General features: G+C 46.2%; 1 protein-coding gene across 1 annotated transcript in view; it reads right to left on the bottom strand.

The window, feature by feature from the left end:
* Positions 1 to 25,657, bottom strand: part of LOC134871300 (dynein axonemal heavy chain 9-like) — a 266,267-nt gene that overhangs the window by 67,251 nt on the left and 173,359 nt on the right. Inside the window, exons 64-68 of the mRNA XM_063894016.1 lie at positions 16,933 to 17,097; positions 16,294 to 16,434; positions 14,946 to 15,116; positions 14,651 to 14,773; positions 6,761 to 6,954 (exon numbers count right to left, since the gene is read on the bottom strand). Of these exons, the coding sequence (XP_063750086.1) occupies positions 6,761 to 6,954; positions 14,651 to 14,773; positions 14,946 to 15,116; positions 16,294 to 16,434; positions 16,933 to 17,097 (794 nt within the window). The remainder of the gene's footprint in view (positions 1 to 6,760; positions 6,955 to 14,650; positions 14,774 to 14,945; positions 15,117 to 16,293; positions 16,435 to 16,932; positions 17,098 to 25,657) is intronic.

The following is a 25,657-nucleotide window of genomic DNA, read 5'->3' as shown; positions in this document are numbered from 1 at the left end:
GCTTTTTAGGGGAAAATCAGGTTTGGGTTGCACAACGTGTAAGGCGGTGGGGACTTTGGGGGCAGAGAAGACGTCGGGGATGAAACTGGCAAAAGAGTGGGTTTTATGCACAGTAACCTCATCTGCTTCAGATATTATAAAACAGCAACGCGCACTTAGAAAAAAGGTATTTGAACATGCCCGTACCAAGGCTCACCTAGCAGCAGCAAACATTCTCGAAAAGGCAAAAGTGGACACTTTAGGACAATCTATAATTAATAGTCAGTCTGGACAGATGGCCACTACAGCTCGCGTATTTCGCACGGCGTACAAGGAGGCTAAACGCCACCGTCCCGCATATGGCTTCGAACAGGAGATTGATTGCCAAGAATTAAATGGACTCGATATGGGGAGAATTTTACATTCCAATGTTGCATGTGGAAACATACAGAAACATATTTCTGAAGAAATGAAAAGAAAACAGTTTGAAAAAATAGTAGGCTACAGTGCACTCCCAAAATCAGTGTAATGCTGGATGAGTCAACCAGTTTAAGCAAAAAGAGCTGCTTGATAATATACATTAGGGCTCAGTTGCCCGATATGGACAAGCCTACAAACATTTTTACTGAACTCGTAGAGCTAGATGATCTAACTGCTCAAGGTATTGTCCACAAACTGTTGTCTGCTCTGGAGCGCCTGCATTTGACACAGGATTTTCTCTCTAAGACCCTCATTGGAGTAACTTGTGATGGTGCTTCGGTTATGTTAGGGCGTAAAAGCGGAGTGGCGAGTCGGCTCCAGGCCATGTTTCCCAACATTACTGTGTGGCACTGCTCAGCCCACAGGCTTGAGCTTGCAGTCGCAGACGTAGTGAAAGAGATGGGTGCTATAAATCACTTTAAAATATTGATGGACAAGATATATGCACTGTATAGCACATCTAACAAAAATCGAATGGAGCTGAGAGAGTCAGCTGAGAGCTTGGATGTCCAGCTATGCAAAATAGGTCGTATTTTAGACACTAGATGGGTGGCATCAAGTTTTAGAACCGTTGAAGCAGTGTGGAAGAACTACCCAGCACTTTACAAGCATTTCAAAACTGCATCAGAAGATCCCTCCCGTAACAGTGTCACAAAGCAAACATACAGTGGGCTTGCTATGCGCTTATCTTCGCATGCGTTTGTGAACAATTTAGGCATAATGTGCGATGCATTGCAAGAATTATCTGAGCTCTCAGTCGAGCTTCAAAAACGAGACATTACCATCATTTCAGCACACAAGTCAATTTGTCGGGAAATCAGGGTACTTGAGGCCATGTCGGATCGGCCAGGTCGCTACACTGAACTGAGCCAAAGGGGAATTGAGGAAAACTCTTTCCATGGCATCACGCTGAATGGAGGAAAATCAAGCGACAGATCACTCGACCCCAAGCAGTTTTTTCTAACTGTGGCCAAGAACTTGGAGGACCGTATGTTATCTCAAGGAGGCCGGATGCCAGATAAAACTGGATATAACAAGTTCATTGAGGAGTTGAAGGTGCTTTACGCACAATACTGGCCCGAGGACGCAGGTGCGCTGTATGGAGAGACTGAGGTCGAGTCACTGTGTCAGCGCTTCAACATTGCCAACCCGCGCGCAGTCATACGGGCCTACAGAAGGTACAGAGACTCAGATGGCAAAGACCCCCCGATGAGCTGATGGAGTTACTTGTTGCTGTCAACAGCATTCCAATTGCAAGTGCTGAATGTGAGCGCGGATTTTCACAAATGAACTTGATTTGCACTCCCAACCGTAGCTCTTTGCTCACATCCACCATGTCATCTTTACTCTTCCTAAATCTTGTTGGACCCCCCCTGGCTAAATTCAATCCAGTCCCGTACGTGAGGTCCTGGGTGGCCAAAGGACACAGAACTGCCACAGACACACGCAGTAAAAGTAGAAAAAAAGAGATGGAGGACAATCCGGACATGCTCGTGATGTGTGGTGTTTTAAACAACTAAATATGGTGAGCAAACATACTGTCTATTAATAGGCCGCCGTGCCAATCTTTGAATAATCAATATTTTTTTTACACGTTAAACCTGTTGAGAAATTGATTGCTGGCTGTATACTGAAGTCCCACCTGTGGTGATGTGTTGTTGTTGTGCGTTGTGCGTACTATCCTAAAATAATTGTAAATTATCGTCATAACATTTATACCATGGATACTATTTGAAATCGAGGCTTGTATGTCCCACAGCGTTGCAAGTGGACATTTTCATGTTGTTTTCAGCACCTTTTATGTATACGTTCCGGGACCTGTACGCGTCTCGTCATCCCTGAGCTGTCATGTACTTTGCGTTCCGGCACCTTATGATTTACAAATTAAGCACTGAAGTCCCCCCATAAAATTCAAAGACTGTCTGCATCACAAATGACTCTATCCTGCGACTCACCTTTCCAGTAGAGCTCTCTCCCCTCTCACTCTCTCTGCTCCTCTGCCCTGACTCCTATAGGTCAATAGGGGTGGTAGTGTGATTATTATTATTATTATTATTATTATTATTATTATTATTATTATTATTATTATTATTATTATTATTATTATTATTATTATTATTATTATTATTATCATTATCATATTATTCTTATTGTCATTATTATCCACATAATCATACGTGAATGAGCTCAGCTCCTGTTTCACTGTGTGTATCTGATGCTGGAGCTGATGCTCCAGAAGGGAGTCACCCAAAAGATAGTATATGGTAAAAATAAAAGACTGCACAGCTAACTCTATAAACAACCAGGACCTTCACAGTGCATTTCAGATTAACTAGCTAGCTATGTAGCAGCGTTCTTTTAGAGCTGAAATGTAACTTTTGACTGCAAAACAACTAAGGTAAGACGTGCACAGAGATCTTCTACAGCACACAACACACGCTGTCTCCTGTACAGGGGGCTCTCTGCAAGCCCGGTTTTTATTTGTCAAACAGGGAGCATTTCGTTCATTAATTACATGGGACTTTCTGTTGTTAGCTGGGGGACTGGAGCTAACTTATTGTCACCAACAGCAGTGATCAATACTTACTCTCTTGAAAAATGTCCGTATATCCATTCTTGTTAACGTTCTTCTCCTAATGCTGCTCTAGTCGGTTCTGTGTGCTCCCTCCCGGTACATGCTGCAGGTACCCAGATGCAGAGACGAGTGCAACCTAGGTTGCAGTGAAAACGTGGACTGGATTTCAGTGATGTGGGCGTGCTCTATGAACAAGTAGAATGGATAAGATAACGACGCACTGACCCTGCATGTCCTGCAGGTCGCCACCTCCTGGCCTGACCGCTACTCACACCTGTTCAACGGGCTGGGCCACATGACGGGATTTGTACACCAGCCTACTGTCAACCAGTCAGTCCGCCCTGTCATCCAGCCTCTACGGTGCATTCCTCTGGCCCTCTGTGACGCAGTGGAGGCTGAGCTGCAGCGCCGGGTGGAGGCAGACGTCATCGAGTCTGTCAACGCCTCACCATGGGTGTCGAACCTGATAATAGCTAAGAAGAAGGGGGGGGACTGCGACTCTGTATGGACCTCACAGACGTGAACAAAGCCATCATCCCCGACAAGTACCCCCTGCCTACGGCTGAGGAGCTCACTAGCCATTTCCAGGGCTCCACTGTCTTCAGTAAGATGGACCTACGAAATGGCTACCTGCAGGTTCCTCTTGCACAAGCCAGCATGGACCTTACAGCGTTTGTCACGCACATGGGGGTTTTCAGATTCAAACGCATGGCATTTGGACTCTCATCAGCCCCGAGTTGCTTTCAGAAGATAATGTCACTCATACTGGCTGGTATCCAGGGTGTCTCCATCTACCTAGATGATGTGGTCATGCATGCACCCTCCACCACACTGCATGATGCTCGCCTGGTGCAAGTCTTTCAGCGTTTTGAACAGCACGGGGTCACACTGAATGCTGAAAAGTGCATGTTCGGAGTTGAGGAAGTTGAGTTCCTGGGCTTCAGGCTCTCGAAGGAGGGCATCACGCCAATTATGTCCCACAATGAGGCTATTCTGTCCCTGCCAGACCCGCAGTCACCATCCCAGCTGTTTTCCTTCCTGGGGATGGCCGCCTACTATCCACACGCCATGCCACACTTCTCTAATTCGATGGCTCCCTTGCGCCGGCTGCTCAGGAAGGAGGTGGCGTGGGACTGGACCCCGGCCTGCCACGAAGCCGTGCGTGTCATCAAACAGCAGCTCACGTCCCCGCCCACACTGACCCATTTCAGCCTGACCGCGCCCACATTGGTCACCTGTGATGCCTCCGGGGTGGTGCTGGGCGCTGTGCTCTCCCAGACTCAGGACGGGGCGGAACACCCAGTGGCTTTTGCGTCGCGGTCGCTTACTTCAGCAGAGCAGAAGTATTCAGTGGGGGAGAGGGAGGCCCTGGCCTGTGTGTGGGCTTGCGAACGCTGGCATGTTTACTTATATGGGAGGCGTTTCACCATTCGCACAGACCACCAAGCGTTGACGGCACTGTTGGCGACCCAAGGCTCGGGGCACAGGCCTATGAGACTGCTAAGGTGGGCTGACAGGCTGAACCAGTACAACTTCAGTCTGGAGTTTATGCCTGGGCGGGCCAACACAGTGGCCGACCTCCTGTCGAGGGCTGTGTCTGTGACAAGGGGGGGGGGGGGTCATCAGACCCAGAGAGCGATGAGGACTGGGTCCACATCCTGCAAGTGCCCCTCAGCTCAGTAGATACCCTGGCGGAGCTCCAGCAGGCCTCAGCCGCTGATGAGGCCCTCACGGCTCTCCGCACGTACATCGAGGACGGCTGGCCCGCCAAAGTGGATGATAGGCTGCTTCCCTACTACCGTTTCCGCGACGAGCTCTCCTGCTGGGGGGCAGTGTGCCTAGCTCATGGTCACCGTGCGGTCATTCCAGAGACTCTCAGGTCCAGAGTACTACACATGGTGCATGAGGGGCACCTTGGGGTGGTCAAGGTAAAGCAGCGCTGCCGTGATACAGTGTGGTGGCCCCACATAGACTCTGACGTTGAGGAGCTGGTGCGAAACTGCGCCTGCTGCCTTCTGAGTGGGAAAACAGGCCAGCCTGCCACAGCCCCTCTCACCCCGACCCCTTGGCCGTCTTCACCCTGGGAACATATTCAGGTCGACATCTGCGGAGAACTTCACGGGGCGCCTGCTCATGCTTGTTACCTGCTGGTGGTGCATGACCTTCATTCGAAATGGCCAGAGGTTTTTCAGTTGAGCTATATCACCGTGCACTCCATCGTCGACCGCCTGGACAACCTGTTTGGGCGATGGGGCCTCCCAGGTGTGGTCACAACAGATAACGGGCCCCAATTTATATCAGCAGAGTTCGCAGAGTTTCTCACGCTACGGTCCATCAAGCACATCAGGACGGCAGTGTATCACCCACAGAGTAATGGGGGGGTGGAAAGACTGAATAAAACTCTCAAAAATGGTATCCGAGCCTGTCTGGAGGAAGGAAAGACCTTCAGCGACGCTCTCAACCAAACTCTCCTGACCATCCGGCCATCCAAGCATTCCACCACTGGAGTGTCACCTGCATTGCTCATGATTGGATGTGAACTAAAGCAACCACTGGACTGCTTGAGAGCTGAGCCAGCTCCTGCACGTGGGAGCCCAGGGCTCCAGAAAGCCAGGACCCAGGTGAAAGATTTGCAGGCTTGGATGAAAGGGAAGTACGATGCCACACATAGAGTGCAGACCCCTCACTTTCAGCAGGAGATTGGGTCAGGATCAAACGCCTTCACCGCCAAAATAAGCTGTAGTCCTACTGGTCAGAGCCCCTGCGGGTGACTAAGCAGCTGGGGCCGGCCACTTACAGACTGGAAAACGGGAGTCGTTGGCACTCAAACCGCCTGCACAGAGTCGCAAAATGTAAGGTTTGGGGCAGTTCATTAAAGGCAACAAACGGAGCAACACGGTGTGGTTATTGAGTCCTGCACAAACACAATAGTGTCCTTTTGCTGTGTGGGTTGTAACGTTTTATATTATACAATATTAGTTCATTTCATATGCTACTGATTATGTAGGCAAAGCTTTTTTTTACCGTACATTTGGGACGGTGACATTATTCCGTGGCATCAGTTACCGCAGATGCCAGTACCGACGAATGCTGAAGGAGAATTACCACTGGATGCCGAGGCAAACAAATGTTTAAGGTAGTTGCCACTCGCTTTCCGTGGCAAATGCTGCTGTTTTAACACTTATTTATAGTGGAAAATGTCTCAGTCAAGTAGGGTGCTTTCTCTGTGGAAAGTGTAATATCTATAATAATAATTGATTATATTAACACATGTGGAAACTTTGACAAGAAAGTGGACTTTGACTTGATATGTTTTCATATTTCATAATAAAATGTTACTAACTATCATCATGTGTTTTAAGTACCTTACTGTTTAATATATATATATATATAAACCATTATTACAGTATGTAACATTCAGAGTGCATTTTCGACTTCTGAACACTTTGCCTTCCGTGGCATCTGCAGCAAGTTGTGGAGTCTGCGGCTAGAGATGCCATAGGAGCAGGTGGAGATGGGATCAAACTCTGATCTGATGAAAGTCCTTAGACAAATGTTGAGGCTTATAATGAGGCTCACAGAATGTTCTCTTACAGCTGTGTATTTGTGCTGCCTCTAAGCCACAGACAACAGCAGCCGCAGTGAGCACAGCGCTGTCACATCAAACCAAAAGGTCTACCTTTTACCCTTTCAGCAAACAGCAAGGTTCAGAGTAGAGGCTCTCACCTGACAGCGTACGTCATGCGGTCCGGCCTCAGGGCCCTCATTATGCACAGTCTCTGGACAGAGGTTTTGTTCTTCCACTCCTGAGGGAGTTTCTCTTTTTCTGGACATTCAGACTCCACAAATTTCTTCCATCGCTTGGCCGAGCCCTCAATGTCTCGGTCCAGGTTCCTGAACTCCTCCATGGAGCACAGGGACTGGATGTTTGGGGAGAAAAATTAATCATAAAGAAACAGTTCAACCACTTTGGACAAATTTCACCACACACAGCAGATGGATCAACTTTGTTTGCAAAAGTTTGTAGAATAAAGAGACAAAATACAGAAAGCACTGCTTATTTTTTGTCACGCCATTAGAAATAATATTATTTCAAACAGAAATGCTGAGTAACCAGGATCCCTTTCATAAAGAGACAGCGGGGGGGGGGGGGGCTGAATATGCATCCGTTGCAGAACTAGTACGGGCTCTATTGTGACACCCCAGCTGACGGAGACCTTTATCACACACACACACACACACACACACACACACACACACACACACACACACACACACACACACACACACACACACACACACACACACACACACACACACACAGTACAGTGTCCATGTAAATCCATAACTGGAGGAAGAAGTACTCAGATTATTCACTTAAGTAAAAGTAGCAATTACTACATTAAGAAGTAGAAGTACTGCATTCAAAATTGTACTTAGGTTGACGTAAAAATGAATTAGCATCAGAATATACATAAAGTGCCAAAAGTAAAAGTACTCATTATGCAGATTCAAGCACAATACATATTTTAAAATAGTTTATTATAATTATTGATGCAATAATCTTTTCATCACTTCAATGTTGCACTTGTTAAAACTCTATATAATACTGGGCAGCTTAATTTAATAGTATATAACATGTTATAAGTTGACCTAAATTGTGTATTTGCAAAGTAGCTGGTAGCTACATCTTTAAAAGTATAAAGTAGGATAACATGAAAATACTTAAGGAAACTGCAAGTACCTCCATTTATTACTTGAATAAATGCAGTGGCGTTTTAAAATGTAAAAAACTGGTGGGGCACTAACAACCTAGATATTTATATAGGACTGTATATAGAAGGAAAACACCGACAATCGTCACCGTGGTTACAATATCAATCGATCCAGCAGATGGATAGCCTAAAGGCTAAACACAGACAATCATAAAAACTGTACTTTCGCTCACCAAAGCTCCAGTAGATGGTTAACTTCTTTCATTTTCTGATTGTATTATTTACCACTGACGATGTAGTCTTAGCTCTCTCGTCTCCTCTTCATAACTACACTGCTTCAACTACATTTCATCCTTAATGACCACCAGAGGCAGTGCTTAGCACTGGATATCTTCCACTTCGCGCATTCAGTCCTTTTTCATCTTCTCGCTGCGCAGGTTACTACTCTAAAAGCAGAAGCCTAAGCTATTAATATTGATTATTCAAAGCTCATCGCTATCTGTAGCCTTGTGATCGTGTCTGTCGGAGCTGCGGAATAAATGCGACTCACCCTCCAAAGGCTGCGACTAGCTGTCCCTCCCAAGGGAGATATTCATAGATCTCGGGGTCGCACGGAGTGGCAGCCTGTTACAGCAGCTCCTACTCACACTGAGTAATTTCCTTATATTTACTTTATTTTACATACTGTTTTTTGCTGTTTTGTTTTTATTTATTGTATTTAGCTCTTTTGTCAACATATAATTGCACTAAGCACATAATTTTTGCATTGCTTTGGCTACTTTTCTGTTCACTTCATTGTCAGAGGTTTCGTCGTGCAGTGAACATACCATTGTTTACACTCGCGATCAACTGTTAGCCTCCCGTAGCATGGCTATGCTAATTGGCGATAGACCAGTTGTTCCCCACGAGCTGAGAAGAAAGAGATAGGGACACAGTGCTGGGGCAAAGCTGCGAGCAAGGAGGAGACGTTACAGACCTGTCCTTCCTTCCGTCATCATGGGGAAAGTAAGATATCTCCCAACAAGATGGACGAGCGAGCGGCGTTGACCCGGCATCAAAGCGAATACCGAGAGAGCAGCATCATGGTGTTTACAAAGACCTGGCTAACGGAACTAACCCCGGACACTAATGCTACACTGGATGGTTTTGATCTTTTGCGGGCGGACAGGACGAGAGAGAGTGGTAAGAGGAAAGGAGGAGGGCTGGTTGTGTTTGTGAACGATAGATGGTGTAAACCTGGGACATTGAGTTGAAAAGCAGTTAGCATGCGGGCACACTATTTGCCTCGCGAATTCTTGCATGTTATCGTGATAGCGGTGTATATTCGGCCCTCTGCCAATGCTGAGGAGGCATGTGACGTCATCAACTCTACTGTTAGCAGACTGCATACACAGCACCCAACTGCCCTCACCCTGATCTCTGGGGACTTCAATCATGCCTCTCTCTCAAAAACTCTGCCCACACTCAAACAATATGTCACCTGCACCACCAGAGACAATAAAACACTGGACTTACTGTACGCCAACACCAAGGAGGCGTACAGCTCATCACCCCTTCCTCCCATGGGCAGATCTTACCACAACCTGGTCCACCGCCTGCCTGTGTATCAACCTCTGGTCTACAGACAGCCGGTGCCCACACGCAGTGTGAAAAGGTGGTCTGAGGCTTCTGAAGAGGCCCTTAAAGACTGTTTCGACAATACTGCGTGGGATGTGTTCACTGACTCTCACGGGGAGGACATCAACAGCCTGACTGACTGCATAACGGACTACATCAACTTCTGTGAGGAAAACGTCGTACCCACCAGGACTGTACGGTGTTTTCCAAACAACAAACCCGGGATTACCCCTGAGATAAAGGATCTCCTGAAGTTCTCTGACGACTCTGCCATCGTGGGCCTATCTCCAACGAGGACGACAGGGATAACAGGTAGCTGACGCAGGACTTCATCCTCTGGTGCCAGGGGAACCACCTCCAGCTCAACGCAGGGAAGACCAATGAGCTGGTGGTGGATTTCAGACGGTGCCAACACTCCTCCCCACACCAGTGAACATCGAGGGAGTGGACATAGAGATTGTAAAATCCTACAAATACCTGGATGTTCATCTGAACAATAAACTGGACTGGTCCGACAACTCTGCTGCTCTCTACAAGAAGGGACAGAGCAGATGCTTTCTGCTGAGCAGTCTGAGGTCTTTAGGGGTGCAGGGGGCACTCCTTCAGACTTTCTATGACTCTGTGATGGCATCAGCCATTTTCTATGTTGTGGTCTGCTGGGGTTGCAGCATCTCGGCTTCTAGCATGAAGGGACTGAATAGACTGATAAGGAAGGCCAGCTCTGTCCTGGGGAGTCCTGTGGACACAGTGAAGGTGGTGGGAGATAGGAGAATGGCAGTAAAGCTGTCCTCCCTGCCAGACAATGTGTCCCACCCCTTCCAGGACACCATGTCTGCACTGTGCAGCTGCTTCAGTGACAGGCTGCTGCACCTGCGGTGTCTCATGGAGAGATACCGCAGGTCCTCACTTCCTGCAGCGGTCAGACTCTATAACCATCATTGCCCCTGGTAGACCCCCACACATATAACAACACTGACTATAACACCCGCCGTTGTGGTAATAATTGTGCAATATATATCTGGCTGCTATACTCAGAATGGTTTCTGAGGTCTATTTTTGTGTATTTTGTAAATTGTGTGATTGTTGTATATTCTTTAGTATCTTGGGTGTAATATTAAGCTCTCTTTGGCTCTTTCTGCTGTAGCGAATAAAAATGTCAGGAGTCCCGAACTGGCGGATGCCCCTCAACATCAGCCGTGGAGATTGCTGCCGTTTGTGCCAGTGAGGACAGTGTCCCGCTCCTCCTCACTGTAGCTCTGTAAACTCTACAGGTCGGATGCTAATAAGAATTCTGCCGATAATTAAGACTGTATATATTGTTTCCCTATACAGTGACTGTTTAATAGTTAGCAGAGTGCTCTCGTTCAGGCTAACTTGGCTGGACAGTAGCAGTAATTGGCTGATGCCGCATACATTGTTTTTTTTTAGACCACTGAAAAAAAAGGTAAGTAGGGTGCTCTCGCCCAGACTAAATTGTTCGGCCGCTAGCTTACTGATTGTTATCTATACCTCAAGCTTAAAGGTAATTGAGTGCTATCGCTCAAAGCTAACTTGCTACAGCGCTAGTGAAGAGAGTCTCCTCTCTCCCGTGTCACTGCATATAACTGTTTCCTTACTTGTTCCTTCCCCCAGTTAGCAGAGTACTATAGCACTAGCTAACTTGCTACGGCGCTAGTGAAAGGAGTGTCCTCACTCCCCTCTAACTGCATATATTATTTCCTGGCCCGGTTTTTTACAGTCAGCGGAGTGCTCTCGGACTGACTTAAGCTACCCGCAGCAACTAGTGTGGAGTTTTCATTGGTGCTGTCACTATGTTTATTCTCCCCGCTGTAACTTCTGTATGGCTCCTCTCTAACCAGAGGATGGCCATGACCTTTGCCCCTCTTGTCTTGGCCTCGAGCATCAGAGGGAGGGCCTTTCGGAGGACCCGTGCATGAATTGCACCATCATGCCTCTTGAGGTGGAGCTACTAGCTGATGTTGACCTTCTCCCTGAACAGTTTACTCCAGCCCAACCTACCCATCGTATTCGTCGGGCCGCAGAGGCTGCGGGTGCTCCACCCAAGAAGAGGAGTAAGTCTGATAAGCTGTCCTCTAGGGTGGACCTGCTGAACTAGCCCAGATGAAGTCACTTCTCCTGGCTCTCCATGTTGGTGCCCATACAGAGCATCCACTGCACCCAATCAACCCATGGCTGAGCTGGTTCCAGCTTCAGCCACTAATTTTAATGAGTATGACGAGGAGGGTCCAGCCCATGCTTATGGGCCTGGTTCCTGTTCCTCAGCTTGTGGATCCTCAGAAGGGGCCAGCCCTTTGGGTCAGGATGCCCTGGCTCATTCATGGCCAAGGTATGTTCTCTATGCCTATCCACCCCTTCCTCTGATCCTACCAACACTTGTCATAGGGCTCCATCTGGACCACAGGCTTCTTCTGGTGGCCCCCTTCTGACCAGCCAGGACTTGGTTCTCCCTGCTTCACAGACTCCGTTGCGGGACGCCTTGGCGTCTCCCCAACATGAAGGACCTCTTGTCTCAGCTGGAGGATTGGATGTAGCATCCCAACCCCTGCTGCCTTCAGCTGTGGGTCTTGCCACTCGAGGGCAGTGGCCACAGGGTCCTACATGGGACCTGCCCATGGAGCTGGACGCCCTATGCTCTCCTCCCTTTGAACCCTTGTCACAGGCAGAACTGAGGTGGCTCTCAGTCAAGACTGCTTTCCTTTTTGCCATCACTTCAGCAAAGCATGTTAGCGAACTACAGGCCTTGTCCGTGAACAGCTTGTGTCTTTGATGGAACTCAGATGGCTCAGGTGGGCCAAATACAGCGTTCCTCCCTAACGTGCTGGCACACTCTCATTTCAATTAGCCTATGCAGCTGGCAGGGTTTGACTATTATAGAACCGTAGTTAAACATGTAACTGTCGTTTTCATGGCACACTCACTTACAGCCAATCAGCTCTGATTTATGAGATGACGTTTTAGTGGGGCAGCGAGCACTCTGCCCCACTTGTGATTATTATATTTTAAATATATTTTGGGAATTATTATTTTAATTAATTTCTGCTGATCTAACCTGTGCCCCACCTGCCCCTAGTGATGGGTCGCCACTGAGTAAATGTACTACTGCTCCCCCCTCCACATATGGTGAGGAAGAGGAGGAGGAGGAGCATTCCCACAGGAGGGTAGCAGCCTGTGAGCAAGGTGAGGGGAGAACACACTGCATGGGCTTCATGTTCCAAACAACCGGAGCTTACTCTCCCTTAAAGCTTAACTGATTATGTTTCAATGCCAAAGGTAAACGGAATGACAGAATTTGATTAGAAGGCCTAAGCATCAACAGTAGGTTTAGTGCTGTTAGGGGCAGGTGGTCTCCAAACCCTTAGAGGGGGTAAGTTAACATTCTAGGCAGTACAACGTGAAAGAATTCATGAGCATGAGAGGGTAAGAAACATGCTGCCCATAGGGTTTAGTGTGCTGCTAAAGTGATCTGACAGAAAGGAGCTCTGCTGCTGCACCCCCAGGCTGCTCCGTCAGAGGTCTCTTTCTTAACAGGAAGTACGGCTATGCAGAACTCTGTGTTGACCTTTTAATGTTAAAAGGTCACAGAGCAAAGCTGAGTGCTGCAGAGTCCTGTCAGACTGAAGGTCCGGGTAAAACACAGCAAACAGACTTCAATTACAGCGCCAAGCCCTTAATATGTTCCACTGCGAGACTGGGGGGCTTAAATAACTGCAGGGATATAGGCAGTGGCGGTGCGTCAATAGTGGGCGCTTGGGCGCCGCCCACCCTGACTTTTTGAGTTAAAAAACGTTATATATACAACATAATTGAAATAAGAAATGTACCGTGTTTATGGGTTAAATGTGTATGGGAGACCACTGTCAAGAACCGCTAAAATGTGTCCGGACATAATATATTGCCATTCGCCTTTTCTGAGAATAGGCAGGTCGGCTACCGTCCGTGGGCGCCGATAACATGGGAGTCTATAGGAGAGCTTATACTTTTCTCAGTCATTTTAGCAAGGATAGCTTTTCATTGGGGGATGAAACTTAGATCTGTGGGCGCAAATCTTTGCGCCCACAGCCAATGGCATTGTTTCTTCAATGTGACATTCTTAGATACGCGATTGGACTATTTCGGCGAATCAGCATCGTTATCATTCCCTAACCACAAGCGTAAAGAGCAGCACCGTAGCTAGCTGAAACTTAGATTGAGTGAATATGGCGACATCGATGGCTGAGAACTCCGTGCAAGCTCTACTTAAAACACCGTTTCATCGACTATCAGATGTCGAAAAGAAGAAATTGAAAGACTTGGGACCCGAGCGTCCGGATTTAAACATTCAACAGACGACCACTGATCGCGGGAGAACCTACACTCGGACTTTCTCCTCAAACTTGTATGCTAAGCGGAATTGGTTAGCTGGTTGTACAGTGAGCAATGCCTTTTTTTGTTTCCCTTGTCTGTTATTTCAAAGTCCTGGGACTGAAACACTTTGGACTACAACCGGGATGAAGGATCTAAAGCACTTCACACAAAAATGTAAGAAGCACGAATGTGGCCGCAGCCACCTAACCAACTGTCTTAAGCTAAACCTCTAAAAAAGTGCTATTTAAACCGTGCCGCCCAACTGCGCCCCCCCCAAAAAAAATGTTCACCAGCCGCCACTGGATATAGGGGCTCTCGTTCATGCCTTTTGTACAGGCCAGGCAGAAGGAACACAGTTTGGAAATACTCGGGGTGCATCTAATGTTTCAATAGTGTTTTGGGGAAATTCACCTTTTGTGGGACATTCAGGATGTGATTTAAATATAGAGCTGATCAACCACGCTCATGATTTTAATCTGCAGGATGTTTTAAACACCTACAGTACAAACACACACACACACACACACACACACACACACACACACACACACACACACACACACACACACACACACTAAAGGTACTAAAATCAAACCCTCTTGGCAGTGTTACCTTTGACGGAACGGAGAGCCAAAGGGTCCAAAATAAAAAACAAACTTTCATATGAGCCCTGTCATAAGATCCACTTTATATGACCCTGCATGGCTCTGCAGGAGGAACAATATGCAGTCTGTTGTTGTTGTTAATATAAAGATGAAAACAGTAATCTTATGCATTTCTGTGGAGAGACGAGAGCCCAGGATCAGTCTCTACATTCCCTGTTTCTGGATCGTCCTCACACCTGGATGTCATGTGATCCGTCATACCTCTTTGCATTCCATATCATTATATTTCAGTATTCACGTGTGTCCCTCTGTACCTTGAGACCCCCCCAGGAGTGGTTGGAGAGGAAATCCAGCGGTGATATCACAGCTGGTTGGACAGGGTATCTCAGGAGGAAGTCCAGCTCTGCAGGGTTTATTTCTTTATTCCTCAGCAGGATCTGGGACACAACAAACAGCAAGGACCTGGAATTGTTCTATTTTCAGTACAAAGCACATTTCATTTTCACTTGATTAGATGCAAACAAGCACTAGTCTCAGAGCTCCTAATACACTGGAAGGCTTGTTCTGGAAACCAACAATGCAGAAGAGGACATCGGCCTGCTCTCGTACCTGGAAGGTGAGCTGAGCGATGTACGTGAGCTTGTCACACTCAAACAGGCCTCTGGTGGTGTACTGGAAGACTGAGGAGGTGATGCTGTCCATTAGGTTGGACAGCCGCTGCTTCAGAGCTTCGTCAGGCTCTGCCCTCAGAACCGCTCTCTGGAACACCACACTGAAAGCCTGTGTACACACACACACACACACACTGGATCACTATCTGACATTCAGTACTAATCGGATCATGATCTGTATACATACACAGATATTCTTTGTCTTAAAACCATAATAATAGGAATAAGATGAATGTATCAGTGTTACAGTGGGGATCCCTTCACTGTGATCCACTGAAATGTGCGTAGAATTCATGAAGTATCCCTGAAGTATTCTCTGAAAGGCCTAATTTTAAATGTCTCCTGATCAACAAAGATTAACCCTTGTTTTACACATGCAGTATAGAGTGGTGCAGCAAGTATGTATTTTTGTAAGCCAACCCAGAAGTTGAAATTGCATTGGATTTTTTAGAAAGTAAAATCCTCAGCAAACAAACATTTACAATACTTACATGTGTTTTTCGGCATGATAATCTCCACATATTAACACCACTTTATGATTTTTGAAGCTTAAATGCTATCGCGTCGACAGAACGGTCGCATAGCTACCGCTACTATACACCGCTAAGCTTAAATGATGACTCATTTCTGGGTCCTTTCAAAGACCAACACCTGCTTTATGTTCTTCCTCTGTGCCAGAGTCACAGATCAGTGAGCCACACTGTGTTCCTTCATTAGCATTTACACAGCATTCGGTACAGAGTGTCTACTAACATCACGCAGAATATTCTCCAACCATACAGCTAATTTAACCTGACCCATCTCGCTTATGTTTACAGCAGAAATCACGCCGTGTGCTCTGAGATCTACACAGCTAAATATGCATCAAAGGTTCTAGAACTGTAATCCCTGTAAGAGTTGAAACATTAGAACAGTAGTTTTCAGTAATCACAGACTGTAGTCTCACTTCTGTCTCACTTTGTTCTAAATTAGTGTGAAGAACATATTACAATGTGTTTTCATTTGATTATGTTGGAAATAACTTGTGCCAGGGCAGCTGACTGCGGAGTCGGAGTGATTGCAAACCATATCTCAGGCTGCCTCCTCTCAGCGTCTCTGGCTGACAGTATGGAAGACATTACGCTCTACACAAAGACATTAGGGAGCCACAAACACAATAAGAGCAGAGCAAAGAGCATAAAACACAAGGAGCAAATGGAAGAAGGAGGGGAAGAACGGAGAAGTGAGTGTAAAGAGGGGTCTCAGCGGAGGGGGGAGGAAACATGGCATGTCAACAGACAGGCTACCTTGAGAGAGAACTGGTACATGGGGTGGATTTTATTGAGGTCGTTCATTATGAAGTACAATAAGGAAGCCCGAGCTGCCGCCGGCCTGTAGTACTCCCGGGCCTCGTTGATTCTGGCCTCTGTCACCTTGGCTTCTTTTACCTGCAGTAAAGACATACACACTGAGTCATACTGACGCACAGGCATACATCTCAGATATGCATACACTCAGCTAATGGTGATATTGTGCACCATCCTAATAAACACCCTCAGAGCTATTTCTGTGTTCCAGCCAAATGTTCTCACACTCTGTGGAACACGTTAATTATGAGCCGGTTATCTTTTTTTAAATAATGCCTAAGAATAAACACCTGCAAGGCAGCGCTCATCTCCTCACTGACAGGAGGCACACTCACATCCTCCAATCACAGTGATGTCCTCGTCTCACTGATCTAATGTACTGACCAACAGGAGGCAAACAGCAGGGGGGTGACAGAGAGGGAGGGGCTAACAGTGTGCTAACTGCTCTGTTAACATTTTATTCTAAACTGCTCAGTAGTTTGGACACCCCTTGTCTTCACTTTACTCAAAATAGCTAATAGGAGTGAATACGATCTAATAAACAAAGGAGATACAGAGTTGTTAAGATAAAATAAAAACCTTCTCTTCAATCTCTCCGGCGGTGCGTTTGGTTGTCTCCAGGTTTTCCACCAGTTCCTTGTCTCCCAGGAAATTCCCTGAAGCTGAGGACAGACGGGACAACAGGTTGTCCTCCAGCGTCTTCAAAGTGATCTTGAAACTGATTTGCTGCTTGGTCAGGTCGAACTAACAAACACAGAAACACATCATTTGGACAGATGCTGAAGATACACTCTTGTTGTCAGCTTCCTGTCCGGCCTTATCATCGTAATCTGAGGGGGAGGGGAGATGTTCAAGGTGGGTCAATATGAGGACATGCATGCTGAAGGGCACCACAAAGGCAGAACACATCAATATGCTCTGCTCTGGCTGTCCAGTCCCATGAAGGCAGCGCTGTGGGCGAGATTAGCAAGCCTCCGTCTGGTTGCAACATCAAACCTCTGCTGAGCGACCTGACCCTCCATGTGATGAGCCTGTCGATTCCAGCAAGAGGGAGAGGAGCTTTGATGATGAACCCCGCACACACACACACACACACACACACACACACACACACACACACACACACACACACACCCTGTGTTTCCTCTGGTATGAGACATTATGTATTCTGTTTTGAACCAACAATATACTCAGATGGACACAAAGCCCATTCACCACAGGTTTGCTTCCACCTTACGGTATGAATACAACAATGTCTGTTGTTGTATTCATACCGTAAGGTGGTAGCGCTAGTGCACTCTTCTTTGCTGCCGTCTGCTGGGGGGCAGCATTAGAGTCGGTGACACCAGCAGATTTAACAAACTAATTAAGAAAGCTGGCTCTGTCATCGCCATCAAACTGGACCCCTTTTAAAGCTGTGGTGGAGGGGAGGACTCTGAACAAACTGCTGTCTATCATGGATAACCCCACCACCCTCTCCACCTGCAGCTGGAAGGACAGAGGAGCTCCTTCTCCAACAGACTGCTCCAGCTCCGCCATCACAAGGACAGATACAGGAGAACATTCCTGCCCACTGCAATAACACTCTATAATAAATACCCTCTGGCTGGCAGACAACTCACTGCTTCATAGCCTCTCTGTTAACTGGCCTTAACATGCACACTTTACACTTAACATTGTACATTTATATTATATTTTCATTTAATATTCCATTACATTGCACTATTTACTATCTGTATATTTCTTATTTTTATTTCAAATGTTTTGCTATGCTTCATATTGTATTGTATTTTGCTGCTGTTACAAAATGTTTTCCAAATTTGGGATAAATAAAGTATTTCTGATTCTGATTCTGAATTAGTGTGCCCTGCAAAACTCAGCAGTTTCTTCCTGTCTTTGTTCAGCTTAGTCCTTTTGACTAAGGACTAAGTGTCCTTTTTGTCCTTTATTAAAGTCTGTGCAGCTCCTTGTTTCTGCTCCATAATGACTGCTTTATTGAAGTTCCCTTAATAGAAGCCTCTGTGACCTTGAATTGTTGAAACTAGGGCTGAATGGGTAATTGTGAGATACTGCTGTCTCTGATAACAGCTGAGGGTTTTGAGTGGTATGATCCCTGCTACACCGTTTGTCCCTGCCAAAACTGCCCATCAAGACAGAGATGATAGGTGGTGTTGAGTATACTCCGAGTACAGAGTCAAATCACAGAACGGTTTGAGTGATGGACATTTATTTGTGTGAGATTAAAATGAGATATTATATCTATCATTTTTTTAGGCAAATGATTAGTGAGTGCTGCGCAGAGCAGCCCTGTTAGGGTAATTTGGGAAGTGGAGCATTTTAGTTCTCATTAATGCTGGAGGGAGCCAACACACACACATGGATGTACACATGCACAAGGAAGGAGCGGAGGAGGCGGTTACTGATCCCATGTGCTCGCTCCAAAAAGGCGACTTGACATTTTAAGCTCTTTATCTCGTCGTTGGCTAGGTTAAATGAGAGCTCTTCCACTCATCTTACGGCTGAGTAGCAACGCTAACCTCGTTGAAGGTATAATGGCACCGAGGCATTCATAGGATACAATAACAGGTAGAGCCCATTTACACTCCACTTTCACACTGATTGTTATCAGTCCGGGCTGTTTACCGGCAACAGAATCCATTCAGCACTTCATTCTTTATGATGGGAAGTGTACACAGGACCCCCCCCCCCCCCCCCCCACCTCCTTCTACTTTTAATTAGAATGATGGTAAGTGAGTTCCAGATATTGTTTTCGTCTCAACATATGATCTCGGAAATGCTAAATTAAACAATGCTCATTAAACCACATTTACATTGAATCCTGCTGAGGGGACAGAAGGCTCAGAATACTCTGCATTCGTCCATGGATGAAAGCCTACAGGTCTTAGTACAGCTCTGAGACCGAGCAAACCTCCAGAAAACAATCAAAATGCAAATAAGATTATGTGCCGGACCCGTGAATCTGTCGGAGATGGCGCCGTCAGCCGGTGTTCACACTGCAGAAGGATTTCAGATGTTCCTTTCCTCTCAACTAACAAGACACGCATTTAAAGAACAGTGGAAGTGTGTCAGTGTGCTGTCTAATTGCTCTGGAATGGCAGCACCACCGGCTAATCCATTTCAAACAGCTGACATGAAAAGCACAGATTGTGGATGAGACGAGCGCGAGGTCTCATTATGCGCCGGGGCTTTGATCAAGTGAGTTTTCACTTAATCACAAACATTTACATTCACACCATACTGTGGAGCTGGTAACTATCTGCTGCTCATTACCCGGGCCGTACAGCTCCAGGAAGCTGCAGTCTGTCAGACAGCGTGACCAGCAGGGAGGCTCCAGCTGAAGGCTCATCACTGAGAGAAACCCCAACCTCTCCTCTCTGCCTAACTCCACTCTGGAGAGGTGGACGGGTGAACTAAATGAGATAAAGCGACGAAAGTCCTTTTGGAATAGCATCAAGACATTAATAAACAATTCCTGCATCTTCATGATACTTTCACAGTTAGTTGCTCAACTGTGTGGTGGCATGGATGAGAAGACAGAAGGAAAAGTGATCCTGGCCATCATGGCTGGACAGAAAGACAGACCTTGAAGATGTATGGAGGAATCCAAGCAGCTTGTGTTCAGCAGCACCACCGTGAGGGACAGGTGTTTCCTCAGTCTGCGCAGGCTTTCCTTCTGTTTGAGCCTGGAAATACTGTGCTAAGTTTACAAGCTAGCTTTCTTTTTCTACCCTTTCTTTATTAGCACATGTGCATCTTGAAGAGTTACCACAACATGTAGATTAAAATGTGATGATGACTGATGTTTTTGTGTTAAAGGTACCCTATTTTGCAAAATGCACTTTTTGCTGTCTTTTATACATAAATATGTGTCCCCGGTGTGTAAGGAGACTTACAAATACAATACACCCTCAGAAAATACAACCCCTCTCTCTTTTCCTCCAACCCACATCTCTAAAAACGGGGGTACAAACGAGCTGATCCAGATTTGCTGTCCTTATGAGGGAAATGTGGGCTGGCTTTACATTGAACTCCTGGCAACGTCCCGCCCAGGTGAAATGTCCCAACCTATCGTCTGCAATATACAGTTGGGAGCTGAATCCCTCACCCAGCTGTGTGTCTGTGTGTTCAGCAGGATGTCTGCAGGAGGGACTTAGAGTTGTTGTATATATAATACATATCATGTCTCTGTTCTAGTGGTAAACACTGAGAAGTGTTTCAGAAATAATGCTGGATGTGGTTTGGAACATGATATGGCGTTTAATCACGGCAGCGTTTAGCTGAGTTTCTCCAGGTAGAAAACTCTCTTCAGAGGAGAGATCATGATGCTCCAAAGGGGCGTGGCCAGCAGCAGGTCCAAAGGGGCATGGCCAGCAGCAGCTAGTTCATTTAAAGCTACAGTCACAGAATCAGCATTTCAGGAACAGGGCTGAAATACAGGGGGATGAGGCGTGCTACAATGTGTTTCATTCTGCCCTGTCTCTACCCGACACAGAATGGACGATTAAAGCATATTCCAGTTTGCTTACACTGTTTATTTCAATCTATCACTGGCTCACAACATAGTACTTGCAACTCTGAACAGCTACCGTTCCTAGGTGTCACACTCTAACATGTCCGTGTTGAAACAAACACTACATAACAATACTATTGTTACATCCTTTTTCTTTTCCTTTTGTAGTGTGATATATTATTCAACAGTCTTACCTCACTAACACCACCTAACTGTAAACCTAAACCATGTCACTTTATTTGTATCTTCTGCTAACAATAAACACATTACCAAATAAAAATGTGTTCCTTATCAATGTTGAAAATAACTCTTCTCCCTGTGACATCTCAAACAATATTGTACAAATAACATTTAACAATGCTTTCCAACATTTTCTCCTTTTTTTTTTTTCTTTTATTATTTTCAGTGTCCTTATACCACAGTTCAGCCTGCATAGTCCTTCAGGTACCCTGGCCTAACAACTGCTCGACCAGATTTGGTAGTTACAGTCTGTTGTGTGTCACCCACGACTCTGTCAGGGGTTGCAACAGTCTCTGGTGTTGTGTGAGTTTCTTCAGTCACTGTGTGGTTCGCCACACTGGGTGCTGTGCCCTGGTCCCGTCTTAGGTGACGTCGATTCCTCCGAAGAACACCTCCAGTGTCCAGCTGTACTGCATAGGACCTGTGGTCCACAGGATTCACCACCGTAGCCTTTCTCCAGACTGTGTGGGGATCAAACGGCTGTATTCTAACACGGTCTCCCCGTTTCAGTATATCCATGTCCTTGGCTGTCCTGTTGAAGTATTTGGCTTGTCTCCTTTGCCTGTCAATCAGTTCTCGTGTTGTTTGTTTTACCTCTGGCTGCAGAAGACTATCCCTTGTTGGTAGTAGGGTTCTGGTTCTCCTACACAGCAGTCTCTGAGCTGGGCTTGTCTTTAGTCCTTCAGTTGGTGTGTTGCGGGGATCCAACATTGACAGGTATGGGTCCTCTCCTGCAGCTTTGGCTTTCCTCATCAGTCGTTTTGCTGTTTTCACAGCAGACTCTGCCTTCCCGTTGCTTTGTGGGTATCCAGGAGATGAAGTTCTGTGCTGAAACTCCCACAGCTGACAGAAACGCTGGAACTCTTGGGAATTGTACTGTGGCCCGTTATCCGAAACAACTACATCTGGAATACCCTGACGGGCAAAGTGAGCCTTCAGCTTCCTTATCACAGTACTTGATTTTGTATCTGGTAAGTAGTCGATTTCCCAAAAGTTGGAATAGTAATCCACTGTAATTAGGTAATCTTTGTTGTCATAAGTGAACAAATCTGTACCAACCCTGGCCCACGGTCTACTTGGTACCTCATGTGGATGTAATGTCTCTTTTTGTTGTTTTACCTCAACTGATCTGCAAATGTCACATTTTGCTATAAATGTCTTAATATGTTCGTTCATTCCCGGCCAGTAGACACATTCTCTCGCGCGCCTGAGGCATCCTTCCACCCCCAGGTGAGCGGAGTGAATACGGCGGATGATCTCATTGCGGAGTGTGTCCGGGATGACAGCTCTCTCTCCTCTGAAAATGATTTCCTCCTGAACGCTCAGTTCCTCTTGGAATGAGTAGTAGTGCATGATGTCCATTGGTGTGTCTTTCTTATTTGGTAGCCATCCCTTTTGAATGGTCTTATTTAGTGTCTGTAGTGTTTTGTCTTCTCGGGTAGCAGAGCGGATTGTGCTTAATCTCTCTTCTGAGATTGGTAGGTAGTCTACCATGTTGATCGTCTCAATCTCCGCTTCCACTGAACCTGTAGTGGAGCTCTCCATCAAGTATGCTCTGCTCAAGGTATCTGCAAGCAACATGTCACGTCCAGGGACATAGTTCACATCTATGTCATATCTCTGAAGCCTGAGCAACATTCTTTGGAGTCTCTTTGGTGCGCTCAACAGCGGCTTCTTGACAATGTTCTCCAACGGCTTATGGTCACTCTGTACTGTCACTTTTCGGCCATAAGTATATTGATGGAATTTTTCCATCCCAAAGACAATAGCCAAACATTCCTTTTCGATTTGGGCATAGCCCCTTTCCGTCTGTGTCAGTGCTCTGCTCCCGAAGGCTACAGGCTCCCCTTTTTGTGTCAGTGCTGCTCCTAGCCCCGTTTCTGATGCGTCACACTGCAATGTCAGTTCCTCTTTTGGGTTGTAGTATTTAAGTACAGGTGCTTTGGCTATCTTGTCCTTTAGCCTGCAGAACGCTTCGTCATGCATCTCTGTCCAATCCCACATATTGTCTCTGTGTGTGAGCTGTCTCAGTATCTCGCAGTCGTCCGATAGGTGTTGATAGAATTTAGAGAGATAATTCACCATGCCAACAAGTCTCTGTACGCCTTTCACGTCTGTTGGTCTCGGCATGTCCCTCACTGCTCGAACCTTATCGGGGTCAATTTTCAGTCCATCGGCTGTCAGCAGGTGTCCGATGTATGGTACTTCCTGTTTTCTCAGCCTGAACTTGTCTGCGTTCAGTTTTATGTTCTTTTCCCTGCATCTGTTTAGAAACTGTCTCACTTTCGCATCGTGGTCTTTGTTGGCCATCTCTTGTGTATGACCTTCACCTGTGATCAATACATCATCGGCTATGATGTATATGCCCGGCAGCCCCTCCAGCGCTTGTGTCAGCTTCAGCTGGAAAATCTCAGGTGCTGGGCTGATTCCCATAGGCATCCTGAGCCACCGAAATCTGCCAAACGGTGTCGAGAATGTAGTCAGATAGCTCGACTCCTCCTCCAGTTTGACGTGCCAAAACCCATGTTTTACATCACATACTGTAAACACCTTTGCTCTAGAGAGGTCTGGGAGGATGTCATCGATGGTAGGAAGGGGAAAATGGCTGCGCTTCAGTGCCTTGTTGAGTGGTCTGGGGTCGATGCATATCCTAGGCTTCCCATTAGGTTTCTGCACAGTGACCAGACTGCTGATCCACTCCGTGCTTTTCTCCACCGGTGTGATGATCTCTCTCCTTTGAAGATCCTTTAGTTCTTCCTTCAGTGGAGTCATCATGGCAACAGGGACTCGTCGTTTAGGAAGTTTCACTGGCTCCACCCTCTCATCGATCTCAATCCTGTACTCTCCTTCCAGGCAGCCATCACCTGTGAACACATCTCCGAACTCCTTCTTTATTTGTTTGATAGTTAGTTCACACTGAGATGGTTCCTCTTCAGTTACGATGCTGTCTATAGCTAGAATGTTCTCATATTGTACTTTGATCAGTTTCATAGCTTCACTTGTCTTCCTGCCAAGCAGTGGCAGTTTGCAGTCCTCATTCACTACCACAAACTCCAGCCGGTATAGTTTGTGGTTTCTCGGGTTCCTCACCTTCACCTTGCATTTTCCAAGTGGATGCAGCTTGGTTTTGTTGTACATAATCAGCACTTTCTTTGTGCGTTCCATCTGAGTGTCTGGATTCAATAGATTTATGGGGATTACATTACAGGTAGCTCCACAATCTATTTGAAACTTCACAAGCTCTTTGCCTACCAGCATCCCTGCAAAAATGCTGGCTGTTCTTGGCTTTGTCATCTCTGGTCTCATTGCCAGTCTTTGTCAGTATCTCTGTAGTATTGACAGTCATGACGTCCTCATAATCATCACTGTCCTCTTCAGTCACATAGTGCACCTGTTTTCCTCTTTTCCATTTCTCTGTATTGGATTTGCACCTGACTGCAAAGTGATTTTCTTTACCACATTTTTTGCAGCGCTTTCCAAAGGCTGGACATTTGGCCTTGTTCCTTTCATGTGTCTTCCCACAGAACATGCATGACACAGTGTCCATGTTTTTATCTTGCCTTGCTATCTGTTTCACTATGTGTACTTCTTCCACTGTGCTTCCTTCAATGGTTTTGCTATTTTCACGTGACAACTCTGTAGCTCTGCACAACTGTAGACACTTGTCCAATGTCAGCTTTCCCTTTCTGAGTAATCTCTCTCTCAGTCCTGAGTTGTTGTTGCCACATACTATTCTATCACGTATAAGTGAGTCCTTTATGTCTCCAAAGTTACATGTGCTGGCTAACACTCTGAGATCAGTTACATACGTATCAATGTTTTCATCCCGTCCTTGATTTCTCATGAAAAAACGATACCTTTCTACTGTCTCATTTACCTTAGGGTTGCAATGTTCATCAAATTTTCCAATCAGTTCACTGAGTTTCCTCCTGGGAGAAGTCACATCGCTCATCAAAGTTTCACAAAGTTCCCTACCGGTCTCTCCGATCAGGTAGTAGAACAGTTTCACTCTTACATCCTCTGCCGCCTGAGGCATGGAAAGATCCATGTATAGTGTAAACTCCTCCTTCCATGATTTCCAAGCCTTCGCTATGTTGCCGGTGTCCAAACACAATGTCGGTGGAGGTTTCAAACCTTCCATTTTTCACTGCCGACTGACTGGAGCGTCCTCTTCAACTCCCGCGATTTTCTTGTTAGCCGGCCCGCTAACGATAGGTAGTTAGCTGCACCGTAGAAGTCCGTTTTTCTGCTCCGTCCTCTTTAAGTTTCCGCTGCCACCATGTTTCATTCTGCCCTGTCTCTACCCGACACAGAATGGACGATTAAAGCATATTCCAGTTTGCTTACACTGTTTATTTCAATCTATCACTGGCTCACAACATAGTCCTTACAACTCTGAACAGCTACCGTTCCTAGGTGTCACACTCTAACATGTCCGTGTTGAAACAAACACTAGATAACAATACTATTGTTATACAATGGGGGATCGGTTTGCTATTTTGAGCAAAACACTTCACAGACATGTTTTGTATA

Source organism: Eleginops maclovinus, chromosome 10, assembly GCF_036324505.1.
Source record: "Eleginops maclovinus isolate JMC-PN-2008 ecotype Puerto Natales chromosome 10, JC_Emac_rtc_rv5, whole genome shotgun sequence".
Taxonomy (NCBI): Eukaryota; Metazoa; Chordata; class Actinopteri; order Perciformes; family Eleginopidae; genus Eleginops; species Eleginops maclovinus.
This window is presented reverse-complemented; position numbering and strand designations above follow the sequence as displayed.